The 23,242-nt window shown below is 48.4% G+C and overlaps 1 protein-coding gene across 2 annotated transcripts; it reads left to right on the top strand.

The window, feature by feature from the left end:
• Positions 1 to 3,128: 3,128 nt before the first annotated feature.
• LOC111148691 (pleckstrin 2) lies at positions 3,129 to 22,825 on the top strand. 2 transcript variants are annotated; one of them, XM_022505479.1, is made up of 9 exons: positions 3,129 to 3,216; positions 13,434 to 13,598; positions 16,999 to 17,180; positions 18,249 to 18,340; positions 18,618 to 18,805; positions 19,037 to 19,138; positions 20,565 to 20,648; positions 21,592 to 21,670; positions 22,357 to 22,825. In XM_022505479.1, exons 1-9 carry the CDS (start codon positions 3,175 to 3,177, stop codon positions 22,482 to 22,484), a joined length of 1,062 nt encoding a protein of 353 aa, XP_022361187.1. In that variant the 5' UTR covers positions 3,129 to 3,174; the 3' UTR covers positions 22,485 to 22,825. The 2 variants fall into 2 exon arrangements, with proteins under 2 accessions (XP_022361187.1, XP_022361186.1); XM_022505478.1 differs by lacking the exon at positions 3,129 to 3,216 and having other exon boundaries at positions 13,251 to 13,598.
• The last annotated feature ends 417 nt before the right edge of the window (positions 22,826 to 23,242 follow it).

Below are 23,242 nucleotides of genomic sequence, written 5' to 3'. Positions count from 1 at the left end.
CAAGAATTTTTTTTTTAAGATTAATTGATTTATTTGAGAGAGAGAGTTTGCAGGGATGGGGGTCGGGAGGGGCAGAGGGAGAGTTGGAGAGAGAAAGTATCCTTATGTAGACTCACACTGAACACAGAACCCGGCCTCAGTCCCGGGATCCTGAGTGGAAACCAACAGTGAGCCACTTCACTGACTGAGCCATCTAGGCACTCATGTATCAAGAATTTTTAAACTTTATATCCTTTAATCTAAAAGTCTAAAAGCATGCTTTAAACATTTATCCAGGGTGCCTGGGTGTCTCAGTCAGTGAGGCGGCTGGCTTTTAGTTTTGGTTCTGGTCATGATCTCAGGGTCCTGAGATTAGCCCAGACTCCCCAGCGGGGAGTCTGCTTAAGATTCTCTCTTCCTCTCTCTGCCCCTCCCCCTGCTGGAGATCTCTCTCTCTCTCTCTCTCTCTCTCTCTCTAAAATAAATAAAATCTTAAAAAAAAAACCCAAAATTTATCCAAAGTAATAAGGGATGTGGTAGAATGTTTACGTATTGGGGTATTTATCATAGCATCATTTATACAGAGAAACAGGAAATTCAGCTTAAATGGAAACAATGAAATACATTATGATACAGGTATAATGAAATGTTATTCAACCATTAAAATTATGTTTTTGAAAAAAAAAATAAAATTATGTTTTTGAATTACTTTTAATGATCTGCGAAGATGCTTATTAGCTATGATAAATGACAGAAGACAAGGTTCAAGAATTTTTAAATAATAATATATGTGCATAAGTAAAAATACTTACCTGCCTGGATAATGGGATTTGGGTGGTCTTATCCTTTATGGTATTTTCTAAATTGTCTCTAATGAGCACAAAAATTATTTATGGTCAACAAAAAACCATAGAAAACATTGTTTAAAGCTTTTTTGGCTTTGCAGACAGAACTCTTTCCAGCCTGTGTAGTTACTCCCTGATGGCAGTCCTGCTCTGGGGCAGGACACTGCTGAAGGAAGTGCCCCTGCATTTGCAGAGAGCTAGCCTTGAAGTGCTTACACTGTTAGCCTGTTTTCTGGTCCTGGTATTGCCACTAACTGGCTGTGAGACCTTGGACAAGTAATTTTATTTCTCTGGCCTTTGGGAGTCCTCATTTATAAAATGAAGTGTCTAGATTGGTTGATTTAAGGGTTAGATTCTGATTCTGTGATTCTAATACACTCACTAAGTCAATGTATTCATTGTAAGACTCCATGATTACCTTTCTCCACTGTGTGTTAAACAGTGGGTTTTTATTTATAGCTAAACGAATGACTCTCTAATGGTGGAATTTCACACTGGGCTATATGAATTACCTACACCCAAACACTGACCATATAGCTCCCTACAACTCACACATTCTAGATTATTATCTGACCTTCTGAGAGAGTCAGGGATCCTTCCACATTAGTCTAAGCCTTGAGAGAGAGGGGAGTGGTATCTGCCTGGAAGAGCAAGATAAGCTCTTGTGTTCTGAGCTTCCTTCCCCTTCCTTCTCCCTTTCCTGAGTCTCAGCTATTCACCAGCATCTGCTTCCTCTGTCTTCATCCTCTTCCCTATGGTTATATCGAGCTTATGTCAGTGTGGTTCCCTGGTGGGCTGGTGGCTTAGCCACTACAGCTGGGTCAGGAAGGAGTGTGACTCATGCCCTGAGTCTAGTGAGTCAGACTTGGGGTGGGCTGCACCAGGAGCTTCCCTAGGACAGGAAGCAGGTTATGTATGCAGGAGAGGAACAGAACATACCTGGAGCCAAAGAGGATAAGAATTTCCCATTCTATCCTCTCATGTCTTAGGTTTGAGCCCAGCAAGATTTCAGAGCTCATAGGAGACTTTCCTCCTCATCCCAACTCAAGAACTGAGAAGCAAGTACATCATGATTAATATCCTAGCTTGTGTGACCTTGGGCAAGTTATAACTGCTTTTGAGTTTCAGTTTCCTTTGCTGGGGGGAAAAAAAGGATAATAAACTCATTTAATGGAGTTGCTGTGCATTAAATAAAACCTAACACCTACTACAGACCTGGCTTCAGAAGGTGAGTCTATGTTCATTCTGAAATGGTGCGGAAGCCCATTGTTTTTGGACTCATTGGGAGACGTGAAGTCAGTCAGTGAGAAGCTGAAGTAGGGCTGTTTCCAGGGCTGGAGTGCCCCTTGTGGTTTGGGAATTGGCCCCAGGCTAGTTCTGAAATGCAGCCTGGGGTACTTCCTCCTGGCTGAAACTTTTCTTTCTTCCTAGGCTCTGAGGCCTTTCCCCTTCCCGGTGAACAGTCAGTCCTAAGAGGGCTCTTCACACACAGTGCAAACAATGAACACGCTGAATGTGTCCTAAGGATTACTAGACAGAATCAGTATTACTATGTTTCCTCTTGTTTCAGACTCCAATCTCTCCTCATTTAAAATTTTGATATTTTGTTCATCCTGGATTTTTTGCATTATTTTTGATTTTCAAAAATATTGAGTTAAAATATAATTTATCTAGATTACTGAGTTCCTTGCATTCCCTTAAATTCTGCCCCTAATGATGGAATATCTCCCGCGGTAGCTTTTTTAGGGGATTGGGGGGGGGGGGGGGGGGGGGTGTATTTTGTAAACCTGTGACCTTTTTTGCGGATGGGAACTTTGCTCTATCCCCACCAGAGGCCAGGACGAAGTTCCCACCTAGCCTGGTTCCATCCAGTCTCCCACCGGCACTTCCACTAAGCTCAGGGTTTACTCCGAATTCCTGAAAATCCTCTGTTCCGTTTAATTCCGTAAACATTATTCAAGGGCCAGGCAGGCAGCTGGTTAAGGCTGCGGCGGGCGAATATGGGCACAGACCCGATAGCGCAAGGCGCCGAGGGCACCTGGATGGAACACTCCGCCTCCCGGAGGCGACCCATCAAGGGCAGGGCGCTAAGAGCCGGCAGACTCTGTGCCCGGAGGCCTCACCGCGGACCCTAGCGCACCTTCGCGGAGGCAACCGCGTCAGAAACCCCGACCTGGAGTGACTTCCTGCCCGGGAGGCCCCGCGGCCTCCGGCTCTGGACGCCCGCCAGGCAGGCGCCGCCCGCGCGGGTTCCGAGGCTCCTCCTGGGCGCAGCGCGCGCGGGAGGCGCGGGAGGTGCGGGGACAGCGCACCTGGAGCGCCCGCAGGCCCGGCTGGCGCGCGCGGCGACATGGAGGACGGCGTGCTCAAGGAAGGCTTCCTCGTCAAGAGGGTGAGCGCGCGGGAGCCTCCCCGGGCGCTGGCCCGGCGATCCGCGGGCGGCTGCTCCCGAAGCCGAGTCCCCTGCCCGCGCCCGACGGCGGGCTCGGCGGGCCGGTGGGGGCGGGGGACGGGGACCGTCCGGGGACCGGGGATGGGGGGCTGGCGGGGGCCGGCTGAGAACTGGGTGGGAGGGCGGCTTCGGCTGGAACAGAGCGGCAGAGGCACAGGCAAGGAGGAGAGGCCCGTTTGGCCAGCGGTGTGGGGTGGGAGGCGGCTCCTGAAGCGGACATCCTAGTTAAAACAACTTGGGGTGATGGGACGAAGACCGTATTTAAATTTGCTGTATTAACGCGACGACCTAAGTGCGCTCTGTGGCTCACAGCGCCCATCTCGGCGTCATCTCCCGTTCTCTGCACAGTGAGCCCTGGGCAAGGAGGCAGCCCAGGCTGCTAAGCACTTAGGGTGTTCCTCAGTCCCTGGGCGGCCCGCACGTGGAGCACCGCATTCCTCCCTCTCCCCAAAGGAGAGACAAAGTTCAAGGAGGCGAATTAAGCAGTTTGCTAAGGATCTGGGAGCCCGTGGGTGATGGAGCAGGTGCAAACCCACCAATGTTGACTCCAGGCCTTGATCTGTCCCCCGCAGGTGGATGGTGTTGTCACCGAATGACAGACCGCTGGCCCCAGGCCCCAGGCCCCAGGGCTAGGAACAACCCAGACACAATCTCCATCCTCAGTCCTTGCCCATGGCCCACGTGGCCTTTCCCTCAGCTAGCCAGAGTCCAGACAGACACAGAACACACAAATCAAGGTGGAAAATGAACCAAAGAGCAGTAGTAAGAGGAAGTTCCATATTTTAAAGTTCTTTGAATGTTGATATCGACACTAAGGGTTTGTATTAACATAACAGCAGAGCATAAAATCCGGGGTTGAGCCTTTGGGCTCTTCTGCTGAGACTATAGCTTTGGGAGGGAGATGGATGAAGGGGGATGAAGGGGGATGAGGGGGTTCCCCCTTGCATGGCTTCCCCCCACCACCAGAGTAGCCCCCAAGCCTCCAGTGGCTTTCAGGTCAGTAGGTAATGTAATCATGTTGTGTTGCACATTATTTGATATAGGAGGGCGGGTGTGTTGTTTGCTTGAAACTGTTAGCAGGCGGTGTAGCAGGAGGCTGATGTTGGATCAAGGGTCAGGCTGGACACGGTGATTAGAGCAATAGGCTGGTCCTCAGAGAAACAACCTGTGGGAGTGCTTGCACACCTCCCACTGTCCTGTGGCTCATGATATGGGCAGGGGGGTTGGTGGGCATTGTTGATTGTCCAGACAGCTCGGCCCTTGTTGCTGGGGTTCCCTCACAACATTCCCCCCCCGCCCCCGCCCCACCATGCAGACTCAGGGAAGGTGAGAGGGAAGGAAGGACATGAGTTCTCTTTGGGCTGGCCACCCAGTCCTGGCTGAGTGAGTCCAGCGTGCAGGGAAGTGAGGATAGTCAACAGGTCTAGCCCCAAAAGCCCACAGCAGAGCCCTGACTGGCATGGGGAAAGCTCATTCCAACCAAACCCAAAGATGGGAGTATGGAGGCTGGCCCGAGGCCAGGGGAAGCCACACCCCTTCCTGCCAGGTGAGGGACCTGGCCCCTGGCTTCTGCTCACAGTTCCCTGTTCCCTCTACCCATCCATCTCAGCTTTCTCTCCCCCTTAACCCCTTTCCTCCTGGGTGGCAACAGCAGCTCTGTGTCTGCTGAAGAAGTTGCCGGGGTATGGCCATGGGATTTGCAGATTTCGGAGGGTTTACAGTCCTGGGGGGAGGGCAGGGCCTGAGCTGGAAGCCCAGAGTACGGAACAGTCATCACCGGTGGGGGTGAAGCAGGAGACGGGCAGGGGCAAGATGGATTTGGCTCTTGCTCCCGCCCAGACACGAAAGAAGCAACACTCCAGGCAAAATGCAGGGCACTCACTTGGCCTGGATTTAAAGGGGGGTGAGGGGGAAGGAAGTGGGATCAGTACAGGCAAGACTGGTCTTCCTTTAAGAAGACGCTGAAGCCCTTCAGGTGTTGCTGCCTGCTCACACCTCCCATGACCCTCTTAGAAAATGACACGGCAATGTTAACATACTTTGGCCTAAAAATCTCCTTTGTCAGACTCTATGCCAAGGAAATACCATTAAAGCTTTTGAACAAAGGGTTATTTTTATAGTGAAGAAACTGGAAACTATCTACTGTCCCCACCAATAAATGACTAAGTATATTATGGTTATGCAGATGTTTAAAATACTTATATGATAACCCAAAGAGTAAAAATACACAAGGTATTAGGAACAAATAGGCATAGAAGAAAAAAATCTAGAAGGAGTTCTGCAGGCTAGAAGTCTGAAATCAAGGTGTTGGCAGGGCCTTCCTTCCTCTGAACCCTATAGGGAAGAGTCCTCCTTTGCCTTTTTGTTTTGGTATTTACAGGCTGTAAAAGAAAAACCCAGCTTTCCCCTTCTTCTGTAGGGAAAAACTTTGTACCTCCCTATTGTTTCTTTATCCTGTGAGTCTCCTTTACTTTTACCCAATGTGTGGAGGTTTCTCCCCACAGCAAGCAATTCTCTGTGACACCAGCTACATGTCTTACCATTTAACTCGATTCGGACACTTTCGACCTGGAGATGGCGTCACATCCCACAGATCAAGGGATCAGTTTCCCTGACTTAGGGTCCCACCACCTCCAACCCACCATGCCCATAACTTCAGACACTAGTCACAAGCCTGGGTTATCACTTGTGCTTCTGACCGACGGACTAGTTGTTTGGATAATTGTTTGGGTGTTCCAATGACCCCCTTTTCCATTTCAGTTGATTTGGTACAGTGGCTTACAGAAGTCAGGGAAACACTTCCATTTGCCAGTTGACTAAAGGCTATGATAAAGGACACAGATGAGCAGCCGGCTGGAAATTGGTGTGGGCGAAGAATGTGGGAAGAGGCACGGAGCTTCTGTGTCCTCTCAGGGCACGTCAGTCTCAGTACCCATGTATTCACCAACCCAGAAGTTCTCTGAACCCCATACTTTAGGATTTTATGGAGACTTCATCACAGAGTTGTGATTGATCATTAACTCCCATTTTCAGCCCTTCTCTCCTCTCAGGAGAATCAAGCTTCTAATTGTGGATTGTTCTTTTTTTTTTTTTTTTTTTTTTAAGATTTTATGTATGTATTTGACAGAGACAGAGTGATCACAAGTAGGCAGAGAGACAGGTCGGGGGGGGGGAGCAGGCTCCCCGCTGAGCAGAGAGCCCAATGCGGGGCTTGATCCCGGGACCCTGGGATCATGACCTGAGCTGAAGGCAGAGGCTTTAACCCATTGAGCCACCCGGGTGCCCCTCCTCTTTAATTGGATATGAAGGTTTAATAAACCTTGCACTGGAAAGTTAGGAGACCTTGGTTCTAATTGTAACACCATTAATTTTAAAGACTTGTGCTAGGTATCAATTGAATCCTCTTGGGCTTTAGCTTTTTCTTCAGTACAAAAGGGGATTTAAGGAGGTTAGAGTAGATGATTACTTTCCAAACTTTTTTTTTTTAAGATTTTATTTATTTATTTGATAGAGATCTCAAGTGGGCAGAGAGGCAGGCAGAGACAGAAGAGGAAGCAGGCTCGCTGGTGAGCAGAGAGCCCGATGTGGGGCTTGATCCCAGGACCCTGGGACCATGACCCGAGCCGAAGGCAGAGGCTTAACCCACTGAGCCACCCAGGCGCCCCTGTGGCTTTTTCTTTATCTGACCAGCCTTCATCCAGGAGCCCACCCAGAGTTACCTCATGAGAGCAAAAAATGCTCCCAGCACCTAGGAAATTGCAAGGGCTTCAGGAGCTCTGTGCCAGGAATGGGGGGCAGATTTTATATATATATATAAAATACATATAAAATATATGTTAGCCCTCATCTTAAAACAGGCAGTCCACGGCATTCCCTGACTTGTGGAAGCACCACTCCAGTCTCTGCCTCCATCATCACATGGCCATCTTCTCCTGGTGAATCTCAGTGTCCAAATTCTCCTCTTCACATAAGGATACCAGTCAGTATTAGGGCCACCCTAAGCTGTTATGACTTCATCTTATCCTGATCACATCTGCAAAGACCGCATTTCCAAACAAGATCACATGCATGGGTACATTCAGGGGTTAAGAATTCAATGTAACTTTCAGGGGCTCATCATTCAATCCATAACAAGTACCATCTCTGCTTCTTTGGGGTTGTAGGGTCTTGGACAAGAACTTTCTGAGCCTTGGTTTCCTCACCATTAAAGTTAGGGAGTAGTGTGGTCTTTTTCAAAGGGTCCCTCCAGCTGTAACATTCCATGCCTCTTAAGCCTAGCTGTGGAGTTGCTGTTTCAGCTTAGGGACCCTTCTCCTTCCCCCTAAAGGGGTTCTAGGGACCCTAAACCACTCGTGGTCCAGTGGGCTGGGCCTGGGCCAGCTACTTGCGGATAAGGAGCCTGGAGAGGGTGGAAACTGCCTGGGAAGAGGAAGGCCTGGCATATTTTTCAGCTAGACCACTGTGGTTTTGGCCTCTGACCCCTTTTACCTGGTGACTTTGAGCCAGTTTCTTATTTCCTCTGAGTACGGCATGTTTGTCTGTAGACTGGCGACAGTGGCATTTTTCTTGCCATCTGGTGGATTGTTACCACGGCCCCCACCTGAGCTGCCCTGCGGCAGTCTGGCTGGCTTCGTTCAGCTGATCTGCCAAAGTGTGGTCGGGGAGCTCTTTTAAACACGAGAACACAAGCTTTTTGTCATCCTTCTAGTTAAAAGTCTTCAAGGATTCCCCTTGGGCCACAGTATAAAGATCAGACTTTACCACATGGAACCTGAAGCCGACGGGACCCACGTCACTTCCCTTGTCCTTTGCCCACAGGCCTCTGAGCCAAAGCCAGACAGAGCTACTTGGAGTTTCCCACAAGCGGAAGTGGCTCGAGCTCTCCCTTTCCTGCCTTCCTGACCTGGCCAACTCCACGCAGCCTTCCAGACTCAGCCCTAGCAGCCCTAGCCTTCCAGACTCAGCCCTAGCATCCAGACTCAGCCCTAGCTTCTCAGGGGACCTGCCTTAGCCCACTCAGCCTCCTTTGAGCTTCTGCCTTCATCGGAGGTGATTCTGGGGTTTGCATCATGACCTGTTTTACTTACTTCCCCATTGTTCCGTAATCATCACCCCAAAGCTTAACATCTTAAAACAATGAACACTTACAGTCTCACCTGGTTTCTGAGGGGTGGGTATTCAGGAACATCTTAGCTACAAGATTCAAGTCTCTCATGAGGTTCCAGCCAAAATGTTGCCCAGTGTGGCAGTCTCCTGAGGGCTTGGCTGACTGGAGGATCCCAGTGAGGCACAGTCACTCACATGGCTGCTGGCTGGTGGCCTGGGTTCCTCACCTCCCTGTAGGGGCTGGTCATGATATGAAACCAGCCAGCTTTCCCTGGAATACATGGTCAGGGAGAGAGAGTCCCCAAGACTAAAGCTACACGGTCTTTTCTATCCTAATGTCAGAACTGACAAATCATCCCTCTGCCATATTCTCTCTGACAAGGGTCACACAGATCAACCCTTGTACAATGTGGGAAGGAATACATAAGGGTGTCAATATCAGAAGGTGTGGATCCTGGGGGGCCCCACCAATAGTCTGTCCTAGAACTTATCCCACTGGCTGGCATCATTGTCTGTCTCCTGCGGTGTCTTAGGTCCGAATCTTGTCCATCTTTGTCTCCCTGCTGCCAACACGGTGCTTGCTGGAGTAATCGTTATTCGTTGATTGTTGAATGAAGTGATAAATGAATGAACGAGTTCCCTAGTTATCTCATCAGGACTATTGTCTATTTGAATTTCATTTTCCATTACAAAAATAATATATACTTATTATTTAAAAAAAGCTAGGAAATTACTCAAGGTTGTAAATCGAAAAATAAGTTTTCATTCTTGTTGCCTTGTATCCAGTCTTAGTCCTTAGAGAAGATAACCATTAACTTTCCTGAGGTATCTCTTCAGAAATTTTCTAAAATAACCAATAGAGTTATTTTTAGGTATCGTATGAAAAAAATATAGGTAAAAGTGCTTTGCCTGTGTTGAAGACCATGGGCGCTGTGATTCTTGGTAGGCTCAGACTGCTGGGTTTGACCTTGAGGGTTCCACCAGTGACCTTTCCTGCCATCTCTTAGGATGGGAATCCCTCCTCAACAGCCACAGTGGGCATGATATTGTTACACAGTTAGATTATTTTGCATTATTTTATTAGAAGTGATGATCCAAAGTATCTCAATACATAAAACCTCTTCCATATCCTAGATGATTTACTCAGCACACCTCCCCAGAAGTGGAATTATTGGGTCAAAGACTTTGAACGTTTTTTATGAGGGTCACCAGCTGCTTCAGGGTTCCTACCTACACAGTAAATCCTTTTTCATCAGCCTTTCTCTGCGGACCTTTCTCCTTTGCTGTCAGGATTCATAGTGGCTCATAAGCACATTCCACTCTCGTGAATTTGAACAGAAGGGGATCTCATGGAGGAATATTAATTATTAAGAAACTCAGGAGTATTTGGGAGGGCCAGAGAACCTGGCTGGGATGCTACACAGCCAGGGCTGATGTAGTCGGACAAAAATGCCCAACAGCACCACCAGATATTTCTAGGGGAAACATCACTGCTGAGATGATTTGCCGTTTGTCCCTGATAGCTCTGGGGACTGGGTGTCAGAAGAACCTGTTCTTCCAACACTGTTCTTGCCCCAAATTCCCATTTCCCCCTGTTTGGTTGTTGCCAGATATGCGTCAGGTCCACATACATGGGAGTGGAAGCTACTTGGTCACCTACCTGTTCCCTTCATGCCAGGGATTCTGGGAAATGTAGCATTTTGTCCAGGAAAGTACAGAATCTCCATGTTGGTTTGTCCTGTTCAGTATCTGTTGGTGACACTTTTTTCTCTGATATCTCCAGGCCCCACTTCTCCTCTCCCTGTTGGTTTAGCTTGTTAGAGCTGCTGGACAGGACAGCTTAAACAGATTTGTTTTCTCAGAGTTCTGGAGGCTGGGGTCGAGTCAGGCTGTCAGGCTTCTCCTGAGGCCTCTCTCCTCAGCTTGCAGATGGGCGACTTCCTGCTGTAGGCTCGCATGGTCTTTTTCCTCTGTGCATATGCCTCCCCGATGTCTTTCTGTATGTCTAACTGTCCTTTTCTTATAAGGACCCCAGTCAGCTTGGGTTAGGGCCCACTTAATGACCTCATTTTACCCTAATCACCTCTTAAAAGCCCTATCTCGACATGCAGTCAATACTGGGAGTTAGGGCTTTAATACACACATGTGTGTGCATGAGGGCAGACACAATGGAGCCCATAATGCCTGTGTTTTAAGGTTTAAGACGATTTTGCCGTCTTCCCTTCTCCACTTCAACCTGCCCCCATTCCATGCACGAGGGTTGCATTCTCCCCATACACAACCTTTTGAGCCAGCCATTTGCTGCTAGTGCTCCGGGAGCCCCTTAGGAGGGAGTCATTGAGAAAAAGGACCCGAGTCTGGGCCACGTGGAGAGCAGTAGAGAACCCCAGCTGTTGAGAGGCCAGAGCCAAGTCTTTTTTGTTTCTTTAAACATGTCTGCCCATGTCGAGAGCAGCTGCCAGCCGTCATGTTACATGTCAGTCCTAAGTACGGGACAGAGTGGAGACAGCAAAACGTGAAAGGCAACTTGTCTACGAGAGTTGTCTCCTGTGAACAGCCCAATTGCCACACAGTGTGACAGCACTTAGACCTGTTCATAAACTTGTCAAATTAGCATGGCTCGAAGTTTTATTTCGCTGCCACAGTAACTTCTGTTTGGGCACTGCCCAGTGCTTGCTCTGTCAACTCCTAGAGTTTTTGGTTCCCTAACAAGCACTCAGCACACACAGAGCAATCATAATACCACAGATATGCGAACTCAAGGAGCCTTTGAAATAAATAAATGCCAGGAAATATAAGGAAAGGCATGAATTGGGGAAGGGTTCTCTGATTCCGATAAAGCACACCTCTCTTAGAATCCAGTCCTTATCAGGCTTTGCTCTGGGAAATAGGCCAGGAAAGGTGCTTTCATGAGTGTGTACTAAACCCATTCCTTTCTGATTCCTCAGTAGACATTCCCTGATCTGTTGGTCTGTTTAAGAAATAAGCTCTTTAGGGGCACCTGGGTGGCTCACTCGTTAAGCATCTGCCTCCGGCTCAGGTCATGATCCCAAAGTCCTGGGATAGAGCCCCGTGTCAGGCTCCCTGCTAGGTGGGGAGCCTGCTTCTCCCTCTTCCACTCCCCCTGCTTGAGTTCCCTCTCTTGCTGTGTCTCTCTCTGTCAAATAAATAAATAAAATCGTAAAAAGAAAAAAAAAAAAAGTCTCCTTAGGGGCGCCCAGGTGGCTCAGTTGGCTACGCATCTGCCTTTGGCTCAGGTCATGCTCTGATCTCAGAGTCCTTGGATGGAGTCCCACATCAGGCTCCCTGCTCAGTGGGGAGCCTGCTTCTCCCTTGCATGTGTTCGATCTGTCTCAAAAAGAAAAAAAAAAATCTAAAAAAAAAAAAAAAGAAAGAAAAAGAAATAGGCTCTTTGCCTTTACCTATCCTGACTATGCTATGCATTGGCTCTATGACTCACCTGAGGAACCACATCCCCCCCTGCAACCCCCCCGCCCCCGCCTCAAATATCCTGCCTTTTAGGCCTGTCAGACCAGGCTTAGCAAGATTCTTAGGGTTCTTAGCGCTGGTAGACTGTGGCTTCAACTCTACAAATTGCTTACATCCTTTGACTAGTAATATTCTTTCTACGAATGTATCCTAAGGAGGGGAGATCTGAGATGCAGATCAGAATTTATGTGCAAGGCTATTCATTGCAGAATTGTTCATAACACTGAGAAAACAAAACAACCTCAGCTACACACAATAGGAGATTGATAAGTAGAGGTTGCATCTACCTAGTGGTTATTAAAAAAAACATGTTTTAAAGAAATATATTGGTGTTGAGAAGATGTTCAGCTCTGCGAAGCTCAACAAAACAAAAGCTAGATAACAAAACTATATGTACCATGGTCTTGGGGCGCCTGGGTGGCTCAGTGGGTTAAAGCCTCTGCCTTCGGCTCAGGTCATGATCCCAGGGTCCTGGGATCGAGCCCCGAATCAGGCTCTCTGCTCAGCAGGGAGCCTGCTTCCCTTCCTCTCTCTGCCTGCCTCTCTGCCTACCTGTGATCTCTGTCAAATAAATAAATAAAATCTTAAAAAAAAAAAAAAATAAAATATATGTACCATGGTCTTGAATTTTTTAAAACCCAGAAAGTAAAAACTAAGAGGAAAAAAGACTATAAGAAAATACAAAGTGTTAACAATGGCTATCTCCTAGTGGTAGACTCGCTCTTCTGTATATTTTGTAGTTTCTTTCAAGGCTTATAATCACAAAAAAGGCCAACTGGGAACTGGAAGGTCAATGCCAAGGGTTTTTGTTACATACTCAAAAAAGATGACAGGGAGATCCAGACAGATAATGCCTTTTTCATGAAAATGAAAATAAAAGATATGATTTTGAACTGGATCCTTTGGCTAATACGGACATTATTGGGGCAATTGGTGAAACTTGGTTGGGGGTTGTAGAACTGATGAAAATAACATATTAATGGAAATTTCCTGACATTGATGGTTGCATTATGGATGTGTTGGAAATATTCCCCCTTCCCTGTTTTGTAGGAGATACACAATGAAATATTCGGAAGTGATGGAGCATCATGTTAACAATTTACCCGTAAATTATTCTGTAAAAAAGTTCTTTAATACTATTCTTCAGCTTTTCTCTGAATTGAAATTATTTTTTTAAGATTTTATTTATTTATTTGAGAGGGGGGGAATAGAGGCAGAGCATGAGTGGGGGCAAGAAGGCAGAGGGAGAGGGAGAAGCAGACTTTCTGCTGAGCAAGGAACCTGACTCAGGACTTGATCCCAGGATCCTAAGATCATGATCTGAGCCAAAGGCAGAGGATCAATTGACTGAGCCACCCAGGTGCCTCTAAATTGAAATTATTTTAAAATTAAAAATATAAAATGAGTTTTTTGGTTTTGTTTTAAAAAGATAATGCTGTCCCCATTTTTGAACAGTTGATTCCATGGCACAGTTGGGCTCCCTGGGTCATGTGACACTTCTCGCTGAACTCAGTGTTGTCCTCTCAGTCACCTCACTGCAGGGCTCTCCTGTTCGTCCTCAGGGTCACATTGTCCACAACTGGAAGGCGCGATGGTTCATCCTTCGGCAGAACACACTGCTGTACTACAAGCTTGAGGGGGGTCGGAAGGTGACCCCTCCCAAGGGCCAGATCCTTTTGGATGGCTGCACCATCACCTGCCCCTGCCTGGAGTATGAAAACCGACCTGTAAGTGAAGGCCCCTGCTTCCCGGCTCCCCCTGCCCCGGACCCTCCCACCTGTGGTGTCTTTGGTGAGGGTGGTGTGGGTGAAGAGCTGAGTTATCATTGAAAAACCTAAATTCAAGTCCGCTACACTGTGTACCAGGTGTGTGACCTTGGGCAAGTAATTGAACCTCTCTGAGTCTTTGTCCCTCATCTATGAAATGGGGTAGAATAATGATGCCTCACTGTCTCCCATGGTTGTGTTGGGGATCATGAGAGATAGTTGTGTTGAGGATCATGAGAGAAAGTGCTGGTCTGTCCAAGCACTTTGTTGGCTAGGAGGCACTGTACATATACTGGCTTTCATCCCCTGAGGGGGGTGCATGTTCCAAAAGTCAGGCACAGTTTCAACCTGACCATCAAAAAGGTATCTGAATCAATCGTTTTTTGAGGGCTCGTTATGTGCCAGGAAATTTGCTTAGAGGAATCAAGGAAGAAAATGGTAAGAGTTTTTTTTTTTTCCCCTTGAGTTATTAATCTTATTATGAAAGCAAGTGGTTAATTGAAAAAAACAGAATTCCAAATGTTGGCACAAGCATGGTGAGCTGTAGAGAACACTGTATTCCCGAAGAGGAGGAAGATGTCGTTACAGGCTGGCTGAGTCAGGTACTGCATTGGGAGGAGTAGAGATTTGGGAAAGATCTGAAAGAGGGGAGAGGCAGACATTCTGGGAAGGTGGAAAGCCTTGAGTAAAAGTGAGGGGAGAGATAGATTTGGAGATAGCAATGGCCCATGTGGCCACAAGGGAATGTTCACCCAGGGAGCAATGGGAGATTGGCTGGGGCCAGATGGAGGACATGGGGAGCCATCAAAGGTTCTGAGTGAGAGAATGGATGGGTAAAAATGCTCTTAGGAGGACTAAAATGAGGAACTATGCTCTGCTCCTAGTAAGTTACTAAATACATAAAGAAGGGATCTTACATTATCTTCCTCCTTTTTTTGCTTTCCTATTTTTTTAAGTATTCTCTACATGGGGCTTGAACTCACAACCCCCGAGATCAAGAGGTACAGGGGCATCTGGTGGTTCAGTGGGTTAAGCCTCTGCCTTCGGCTCAGGTCATGGTCTTGGGGTCCTGGCATTGAGTCCTGCTTCGGGCTCTCTGCTGAGTAGGGAGCCTGTTTCCCTCCTCTCTCTGCTTGCCTCTCTGCCTACTTGTGATCTCTCTCTGTCAAATAAATAAAATAAAATCTTAAAAAAAAAAAAAGAGTTACACGCTCCACCGACTGAGCGGGCCAGGCACCCCACTATTTTCGTCTTTCTTACCATGTTTTACTTCTTTGACTCTTCTAGACCAATTGACAATCCTTCTGAGTATAAGAAAATATTCGTAACAGTGCATTCCGGGTGGTGGGTTTCTTGGTAGTTGTTATGTTAACTGCTGTACTCTTTTGTAGTGTTGAATTTTTCTCAAGAAAACAAAGGGAGCTATTAAAATAACAAGGCATGAAATAAGGCAAAAAGTAGGGGGAACCACGAGAAAACATGGTGAAGGAAATGTCTTCAGGACATGGTTGACTGGACGTTGAGGGTGAAGGAGAGGGAGGTGTGTCGAGTGTCATTCCAGCCTAGGAAGCTGCAAAAATGAAACATCCTTCTACAGTTTCCCTCTGCCAGCCTGCAGGGGCTGCTGCTGGAAAGGGAAAACCGGGCTGCCGGAGAAGACCCAGCCTGGGCGGACTGGGGCTGCACCTTCCTCCCTGTGGTGTCAGAAGACCAAACATGGTGTCTGGACACATAGCAGGAGATCAGCAAATGTTTGCTGAATTAATGTTTAAGAACGAAGACAAATATACAGATAAGTGAGATGATTTTAAGAGGGAAAAAAACTTTTCTAAGTCAATGTAAGACTCTAGTTGTCCATAAGTTACTCTCCAGAACTTGTAGTTTAACTTGTTGACCCGATGCCCCTTAAAAATCTTTAAGGATCGGTAGAGAAAGTGTTAGGTTGAATGGGCTGGACATAGAAAAAACCTTCAAAAGAGATAGGAGTTAAATTTGCTAACTGCAGTTGGGAGCTTCATGTTGATTTCCAGACGGTCCTCTGCCTGGTTCATGAGTCTTTGAGCTGGAAGAGGTCAGGAAGAGCCTGCAGGTTCATTAAGAACAAGTTATAAAGTGTATGCATGTGTATGTCTGTATGTATGTGTATATATATTAAATTAGGGAAGCTATGAAAGAGTATGCCTGGATTTCACATGGAATTTTATAGTCTCTCCTGAAATTCTTCCATTAAAATGTTGACTGCCAGCTGAGATCGTAGAGGTCCGGGGAGCTGGTTAAATTTGTTCTCTCACAATGCCGGTGAGTGAGTCGGTGTTAACTTGGAGGAACAGATTCATGGTGTTCTCAGGGACTGTGAGCCAGCCTTGTCTTATCACCGTTTTTGCTGTTAGTTGACAGGAGGGATGTTAAGTTTGCAAGCGAAGCAAGTTGGGAACCAATGCACTGGAAACCAGAATGGGAATGAAAGAAAGCGTCTGTTTTCCAGCAGAAGCTGGAGGCCCAGAGTCTACTTAGATGACATTTAATAGGGTCAGCATCCATTTTTTGACCACATCCAGCGGTCAGAAAACCCCCTCTGCACGTTTAAGGAATGGAGGAGGTGCAGCCCACCTCAGAAGGACTTTGGGCTGACTGCACAGAGTGTGAGTCTACGGGGCCGTCAGTGCGACCTCGGGCCATCAGCCCCGTGCCACCCTGCACCCCTCAGAACTTTCCCGCAGCAGCTGGTTCTGTTCCATAGGTCAAAGCTTCTGAAACTGTTGACCAACGGCAGAACATGTAGCAGAGTATGAGCTGGTTAAGAGTTTCAACATACCGTATGAGAAGTATGTGAAAGATTGGGGATGCTTAGACTAGAGAAAAGCGCATGGAAGGGAGCATGAGGAACGGTGTCTCCGAGGTAGGTGTTCATATCCCCATATGGCAGGTGAAGAAAGCAAGGCCCAGTGGGGCTCCTCAATGGCCCAAGTGTCCACAGCTAAGGGCAGAGCTGGGATTTGCTATCAGATCAATCTGATGTGAAAGCCAGTGCATTTCCCACTTTGGCCTAGGGGCTGTGGTGGGACGTAAGGTGAGTCTGTGTGGTTCTCGAAGGCAGTGTCAGAAGCAGGGAGGCAAAGTGCCCAGAAGCTGTCTCTATGCCAAATAGTCTGTACAGGGAGGAGAGCTTGCCTTAGGAGGCCATGGGCTCCCTGTGGCTTGAGGTGTGTAGGAGGATCTTTGAGGACCACCCCCGGGACATGCCTGAGGGACTGGGCGTTCGGCAGCGGCCAGACCTACGTGTCTCAGGTTGGCCGTGGCCCTGTCATCTTTGCCCGCCAGGCCTCTGAGCGCTCGTCTGACCGGCCGTCTCTTCCCGCAGCATCTCATTAAGCTGAAGACACAAACGTCCACCGAGTACTTCCTGGAGGCCTGTTCCCGAGAAGAGAGGGATGCCTGGGCCTTCGAGATAACGGGGGCTATTCACGCGGGGCAGCCGGGGAAGGTCCAGCAGCTGCACATACTCAAAAACTCCTTCAAGCTGCCGCCTCACATCAGCCTGCAGTGAGTGCCCAGCCCCACGGCCCGCGCCCTGCCTGGCTTTGCTGCAGCCTCTAATGTCTGTGTGACACAGGGAATGGGCCCCTGGCTGCCGCACAGGCCTGTCTGGTACCAGCTGGTGCTTCAGGGCCTTAGGCCCTAGCTACCTGCCCCGCTCCTCTGACCTCCTGGGGCCTCTGCTGCTTCTGCCCACCTCAGTGTCTTGAGTTCCTCCCTTCAGTTTCAGCTAGGTTGTCCAGGGCCACGTCACAGTCCCCCAGGGACCACCACTCACCATGTCACCGGGCTTGTTGGCAGCTGAGCAGCAAGAGGGACATGTTCAGGTAGCAGGTGCATTCTTGCTCTGTGAGGTTCCTCATCTAGCTCCTCATTCAGGCAACAATTATAGAGTGCCAACTGCATGCCCTATACTGCCCTCGGTGCTCGGGAGATACAAACGGGAATACATCAGATCTCCTCTCAGGGCTTTCCAACTCAAGGCAGGGATCGTCTCACAGAACAGAAAGCAGGTCGTTGCCGGAGGCAGCGCTCTAAAATGTGGGGACGTATGAAAGGAGTCCCATCACAGAGACAGTTACCCCCACAGGCAGCACCCCCTAACCTCCCAGATAGCGGAACGGTTACACCCGTCAAAGACACAGGATGAGTCCCTTTCTGGACTCGCAGAGAGCTCCATGCCAGGTGCTGAAGTCTTGATTGTGCAGCAAGGGCGCTGCTAGACCATGGAGAGTGCGGAGGGAGGAGCAGCGCAGGCACGAGCAGGTTCGAGTGCTGTGTGACTTTGAGAAGTAGCTGGAGGAGGTCCCACTTTATGCAGTCATAGAGAATCATTGTTGTACACTTTACTACAAAAGTGTACCTGTCTCATATAGAAACATTAGAGCATGTAGACGAGCAGAAGAAAAGAAACATCTGAAAATCCTACCTCTCTAGTTCTGATGCATCACGGATGCATCCCCCATTGCTCTGTGATACATATCACACTGGTTGCCCCTTGTTTTGCACCCATGGCCCCTCCCCCATGGTGTCAGTGCAATGAGGGGTCCCTCTCCTTGCCTTCCTTCTGATTAGTCACATCGTGGACAAGATGCACGACAGCAGCAGTGGAATCCGGCCAAGCCCCAACATGGAGCAGGGAAGCACCTACAAAAAGACCTTCATAGGTGAGCCTCCCCCTTGGGGACTGGGGCAGGCGGTGGAAACTGGGAGCCTGGTGATCTGGGATTCAGTCATACTAGCTCTCCTGTGTTGAGGCCAGAGCTGCTGGCGGCCAACAAGCTGGTCTGAGATGGCCACATGTGGTTGTGGCCTTGGGTCTGCTCTTGGGTAGAGCCCAAGGCTGCCCAGGAGGTTAAAGTCAATGAGGTCACAGCCAAGCATCCCCAGGGAAGCCAGACTGTAGCCTGTTGTCTAACTGGTGCTGCCCTTGCCCCAATGCAGGCTCCTCCCTGGTGGACTGGCTTATCTCCAACAGCTTTTCTGCCAACCGTCTGGAAGCTGTGACCCTGGCCTCCATGCTCATGGAAGAGAACTTCCTGAGGCCGGTAGGTGTCCGAAGCATGGGAGCCATTCGCTCTGGAGACCTGGCCGAGCAGTTCCTGGATGACTCCACAGCCCTGTACACTTTTGTAAGTTAGGGAGGGAGTTCCTCTTGCCACTGGGGCAGAGAAAGGAGGAGGTAACAGAGTGAGCACCAGGGGTCCACAGTCATGGGCGAGAGGCCTAGGGTTTGGGGACCTCTTCCTCTCCAGGTGGAGTGAGGTTTTTGATCGAGGATTTTCCTTTCCCCTGTGGTAACCCCCAGAGCCTGGAACTGGGACTTTTTTGGTCACGGAGTCCTTGTTCTTTATTCCTGCTAGGCTGAGAGCTACAAGAAGAAGATAAGCTCCAAGGAAGAAATTAGTCTCAGCACTGTGGAGTTAAGTGGTACAGTGGTAAAACAAGGCTATCTGGCCAAGCAGGTATGCCTGCCTTGGAGAGGGAGGAGATGGGCAGGTGCCCCCACAGGGTGGGAAGGGCTGAGCATGCCGAGGACAGCTGCTCATTACCAGCAGAATCTGCTAAAGCGGGAGCCAAGGGCAGCTGCAGGCCACGAGTCAAGAGGCGCGAGAACATGCCCATTCTCTCTCTCTCTCACACACACGCACACACAGAGTCCCAAGGTTCAGGCGAAACATGCCCAGGAGTCACGATCACAGTCCCAAGAACCAGCGTCTGCCTCCGTACCCACTGCGAGCACTTGGCTGCGAGGGCGTTGCTTGCCGGGCTGGTGTCTGCATCTGCCGGTCTTCAGCTCCCTGACGCTTCCTGGGGTGTCTGCCTCTTTCCCTGTGAGGCTGCACACCTCCCTCATGCACTTTTCCAACAAAAAATAAGTCTTGTTCACCTACTTCACTAGGTTGAAGATGACATTCTGTAGTGTCATGTCAATGTTTAAAAACTGACCATGGTCACTACTGCCAACCACGTCTGGGGGAGTGTCCTTGTGACGGCACACCTGCGTGCGAGACGCACAGGCCAGCCTTGAACAGAATCACACGTGCCACCACGTGTAAACAGACCTTCTGCACGCCGCTCATGTTGGCGCACATCCCACACGCTGTGTGAAATGGCGAGTCTGTCCAATGGACACACGCTGCTCGGTGCCATTCCTGTGTTACTTGGGACACACATTGTCCTTGTCGCCTGCTTCTTGTACATCAGGATCCCCACCTGCTCTTAGATTACTTGCCACGAACGGGACAGCTTCTACCCCGAGGGCTGTGCTGCCCAGGCCCCATGGGAGTCTAGTGAGGGGAGGGAGCCAGTGCCTGGCCGGCCAGGAGGAGGGGGAGGGAGGGACTCTGGGGGCTCCAGGCTAGGGGGCTAAGGAAGCATGATCTTGGGGGTGACGCCAAAGAGAGCCCTACACATCAATATCTTATACATTAAGATTTTTAACATAGGATTGATCACTTCTTCCTTTTTCTGATGGAGAATGCTAAAGTGGATTTTAGTGTCCATGTGAGCACATATCTCCGTGAAGCTGTAGGTTTGCTTCTGACACTTAAAAGCTGGTGTCCTCGGGTTCCAGTTTTCCTGGGAGCTCTTAGTCCAGTGGACGCCTGCTGCCTCCCTGTCCTCTTTACACCCTGACTGGGGTCTGGATAGTGCTCCCCTTTCCTTTCAGTGTTGACCCTTTCTGGTTCTGTCAACTAACTGTGACAGTGTTCTTGCTTAAGAGTCTCGGAGCAGGGAGGTCCAGGTCACTGCAGTCCTCAGATCTCCAGGAGACCCCTTCCGGAAAGCAGTCCGTTGTGGCAAGTTGGCTTGGGCAGTAGATGCAAGGAAGTGGGAGGAAGGGTCAGGGCTGTCCCTGATGAGCCTTGAACCCTTTCTTTGCGTTAGGGGCACAAGAGGAAAAACTGGAAGGTGCGACGCTTTGTCCTGAGGAAGGATCCGGCTTTCCTGCATTACTATGACCCTTCCAAAGTGAGTGCTGCACGTTCACTTAACTACTGTGTGTGAGGCTTCAGACGCTTCTCTCCCGAGCCCAGCGGGAGCCAGCCCACTGACTGTGTCAGTGTCCCTCCCCGTACTTCTGCTGTGCCATGCCATTCCTTCCATGATCCAAGCTGTACTCAACGGTCTGATCGTTTCTTTCTTTCAGCACACTGTTGCCTGCGCAGAGGGTTATCATTATTTTCAGAGGAAAGCATCTTTTAGTTTCTCTAAAGCTTTTTGTGGGGCTGGGGAAGGTGGGGTGGCCTGTAAAGGAGACTCCTAACTGGTGCTCCCCAGTCTCTTTGCCCCTTTCTGTGTGGAGATCCCATGAATTCTGCCCCTCAAACTTTTGTTCCCACCAATGTAGTGGAAAGTTTCTTTTATTACATACTGTTTAAGCCATACTTTACTAATTTTGTTTTCTTTTTTCTAACCGATCAAAGAATTGCTACTCTTGAGTTTCAGATAGTAAGTATTGTTGTATGATGAGTTGATCTAATTCCAGTTAAAAGTAAAGATAAATGGCCTTTGAGCTGGCATGTCCAGCCTTGTCTTGATAGATGTGTGATTTTCATTTAGTTTTTGAAATACTGAAGAGTGGGCAGTTCCTCCCTCACCAAGCTTGTCAGGAATCCCCGCCCTAAGGCGAGCGCCTGAAAGAGTGAGAAGGAGCCCTCTGGGACCCAGCCAGATGGCAGGGAGGGCTGAGGGCCAGGGTGGAGTGTGGCCCTGCGACTGCTGGCAGTGATGCCAGACTTCCTTATGGTGCACGTAGGTGGCCATGTGATGTCCAAATTCGGTCTCCTCGGTTACAGATGACTCACTTTGTTAGCTGGCCTGAGGGTGGTTTCAGGCAAGATGGCAACTCCTTTCTCCTTTTTCCCTTTTGTGCATTCACACTATGCCTCATCAGGAATTCTTTCTGCTACAGGAGGAGAACCGGCCAGTAGGTGGGTTTTCTCTTCGTGGTTCACTCGTGTCTGCTCTGGAGGATAATGGCGTTCCCACTGGTAAGGCACAAGTCTGTGCAGGCCTGTAGGCCCTGGGATGCTCCTGGCTCCGCTCAGTGGCGCTCTTCTGATGGACTGAGTGACGGGGGCTGAGTAGGTCTCAGTGAGATGATGAATAGTGTGAGTTTTAGAGCCAATTTCAGAATGAGGGAAAAGGGCATGTGGGGTCTTTTCAGTGTCTTAACAACACAACTAAATAATCCTTCTCTGGTGTTCTTTCCCCTCAGTTTCTGTGCTTACTGGCAGATAAGCTTCCACCTAAGAATGGTAGCCTACCCAGTGTTTAAGGGTCAGCAACACACTTTAATATCAGTTAGCATACTAACTTCACAATAGCCTGCTAAGAAAGATGGTATTATTCCCATTTTATGGATGTGGAAATTGAGGTTCAAAGAAGCTAAACAAGTTTAAGTCCCAAATCTGTGCCTACTTTTAACATAAACATCCTGGATTCTTGGATGTGAATGGAACTGTAGATTGTAGGTAGCAGGTCAAGAGGGTGCAGGGGAGGGATGGGGAGTAGAAAGGAGGGAAAAAGGAAAGCGGGCATCTGGTGGGATTCCCTAACTCCGTACATTGGTATTTAGTAAATACTTCATTATGTGTATTTTTTTTTTTTTTTTGTGGCTCAGTTGACTTCTAGCTGAAAGCAGACACAGATACTCACTAATTTTTCTTCTGCCTAGGGGTTAAAGGAAATGTCCAGGGGAATCTCTTCAAAGTGATTACCAAGGATGACACGCATTATTATATCCAGGCCAGCAGTAAGGCTGAGCGAGCTGAGTGGATTGAAGCTATCAAAAAGCTAACGTGACAATGTGTTCCCGAAGGAACAGGACAGGATTCCTCCCTCCTATCAGATGGTACAGGCAAGATTTCTTGGAGAAGGGGAGAGTGTTAAGACTTTTAGCTTCTTTGTATATTTTATACGGCCTTGCAGTGAGACTGGAGTTCCTTCGATCGCAATTGGCAGTGGTGCTGTTTCCTTCCCCACCTTCCTGTTAATAGCCTGGAAATGCTAGAACTGCCATTAGCCCGCAGCATCTTGACTTTCACCCATCCTCATGACTAGCCATTCCTCCCGCACCAAAGCAGGTTTCCTGGTTTTAACACTAACTAGCCATATTGTAATACTAAATTAAACACTAGTCTCATGCTGGCTGTCTCTGAAATGCTGTCCAAAACTAACTCCTTCTCTGGAATTAATAAAAACTGACACGTTTCTAGAATTCCTGTATAAAGTTTTATAGTTTTCAAACGTTTTTCAGGCTTGGTGCTGTACCAATTATTATGCAAGATTATGAAAACATCTCAAGTGATCTTTGTCTCTAAGACCTGCTTCATCTTAAAATCAGAATTTTGAACATTGTGTTGAAGAATAAGCCTGCCTAAGCATATACACTGCAGAAATCATGGACTCAGTTGGAGAGATTAGTCACACATACAACAAAGAGTAAAATTATAGCATTTCTATGAAAAATGGCAATTCAGGAAGAGATGCAGAGCAGGAGCTGCTTAAGGACAGAGAAAGACGTAAACGGGAAAAGAATTAAGGAACGAAATTTTGGTTTA

This window comes from Enhydra lutris, unplaced genomic scaffold (genome assembly GCF_002288905.1).
Source record: "Enhydra lutris kenyoni isolate GAN:26980312 unplaced genomic scaffold, ASM228890v2 scaffoldscaffold20, whole genome shotgun sequence".
NCBI lineage: Eukaryota > Metazoa > Chordata > Mammalia > Carnivora > Mustelidae > Enhydra > Enhydra lutris.
Note: the sequence above shows the minus strand (reverse complement) of the source record. Positions and strands in the feature narration are given on the sequence as shown.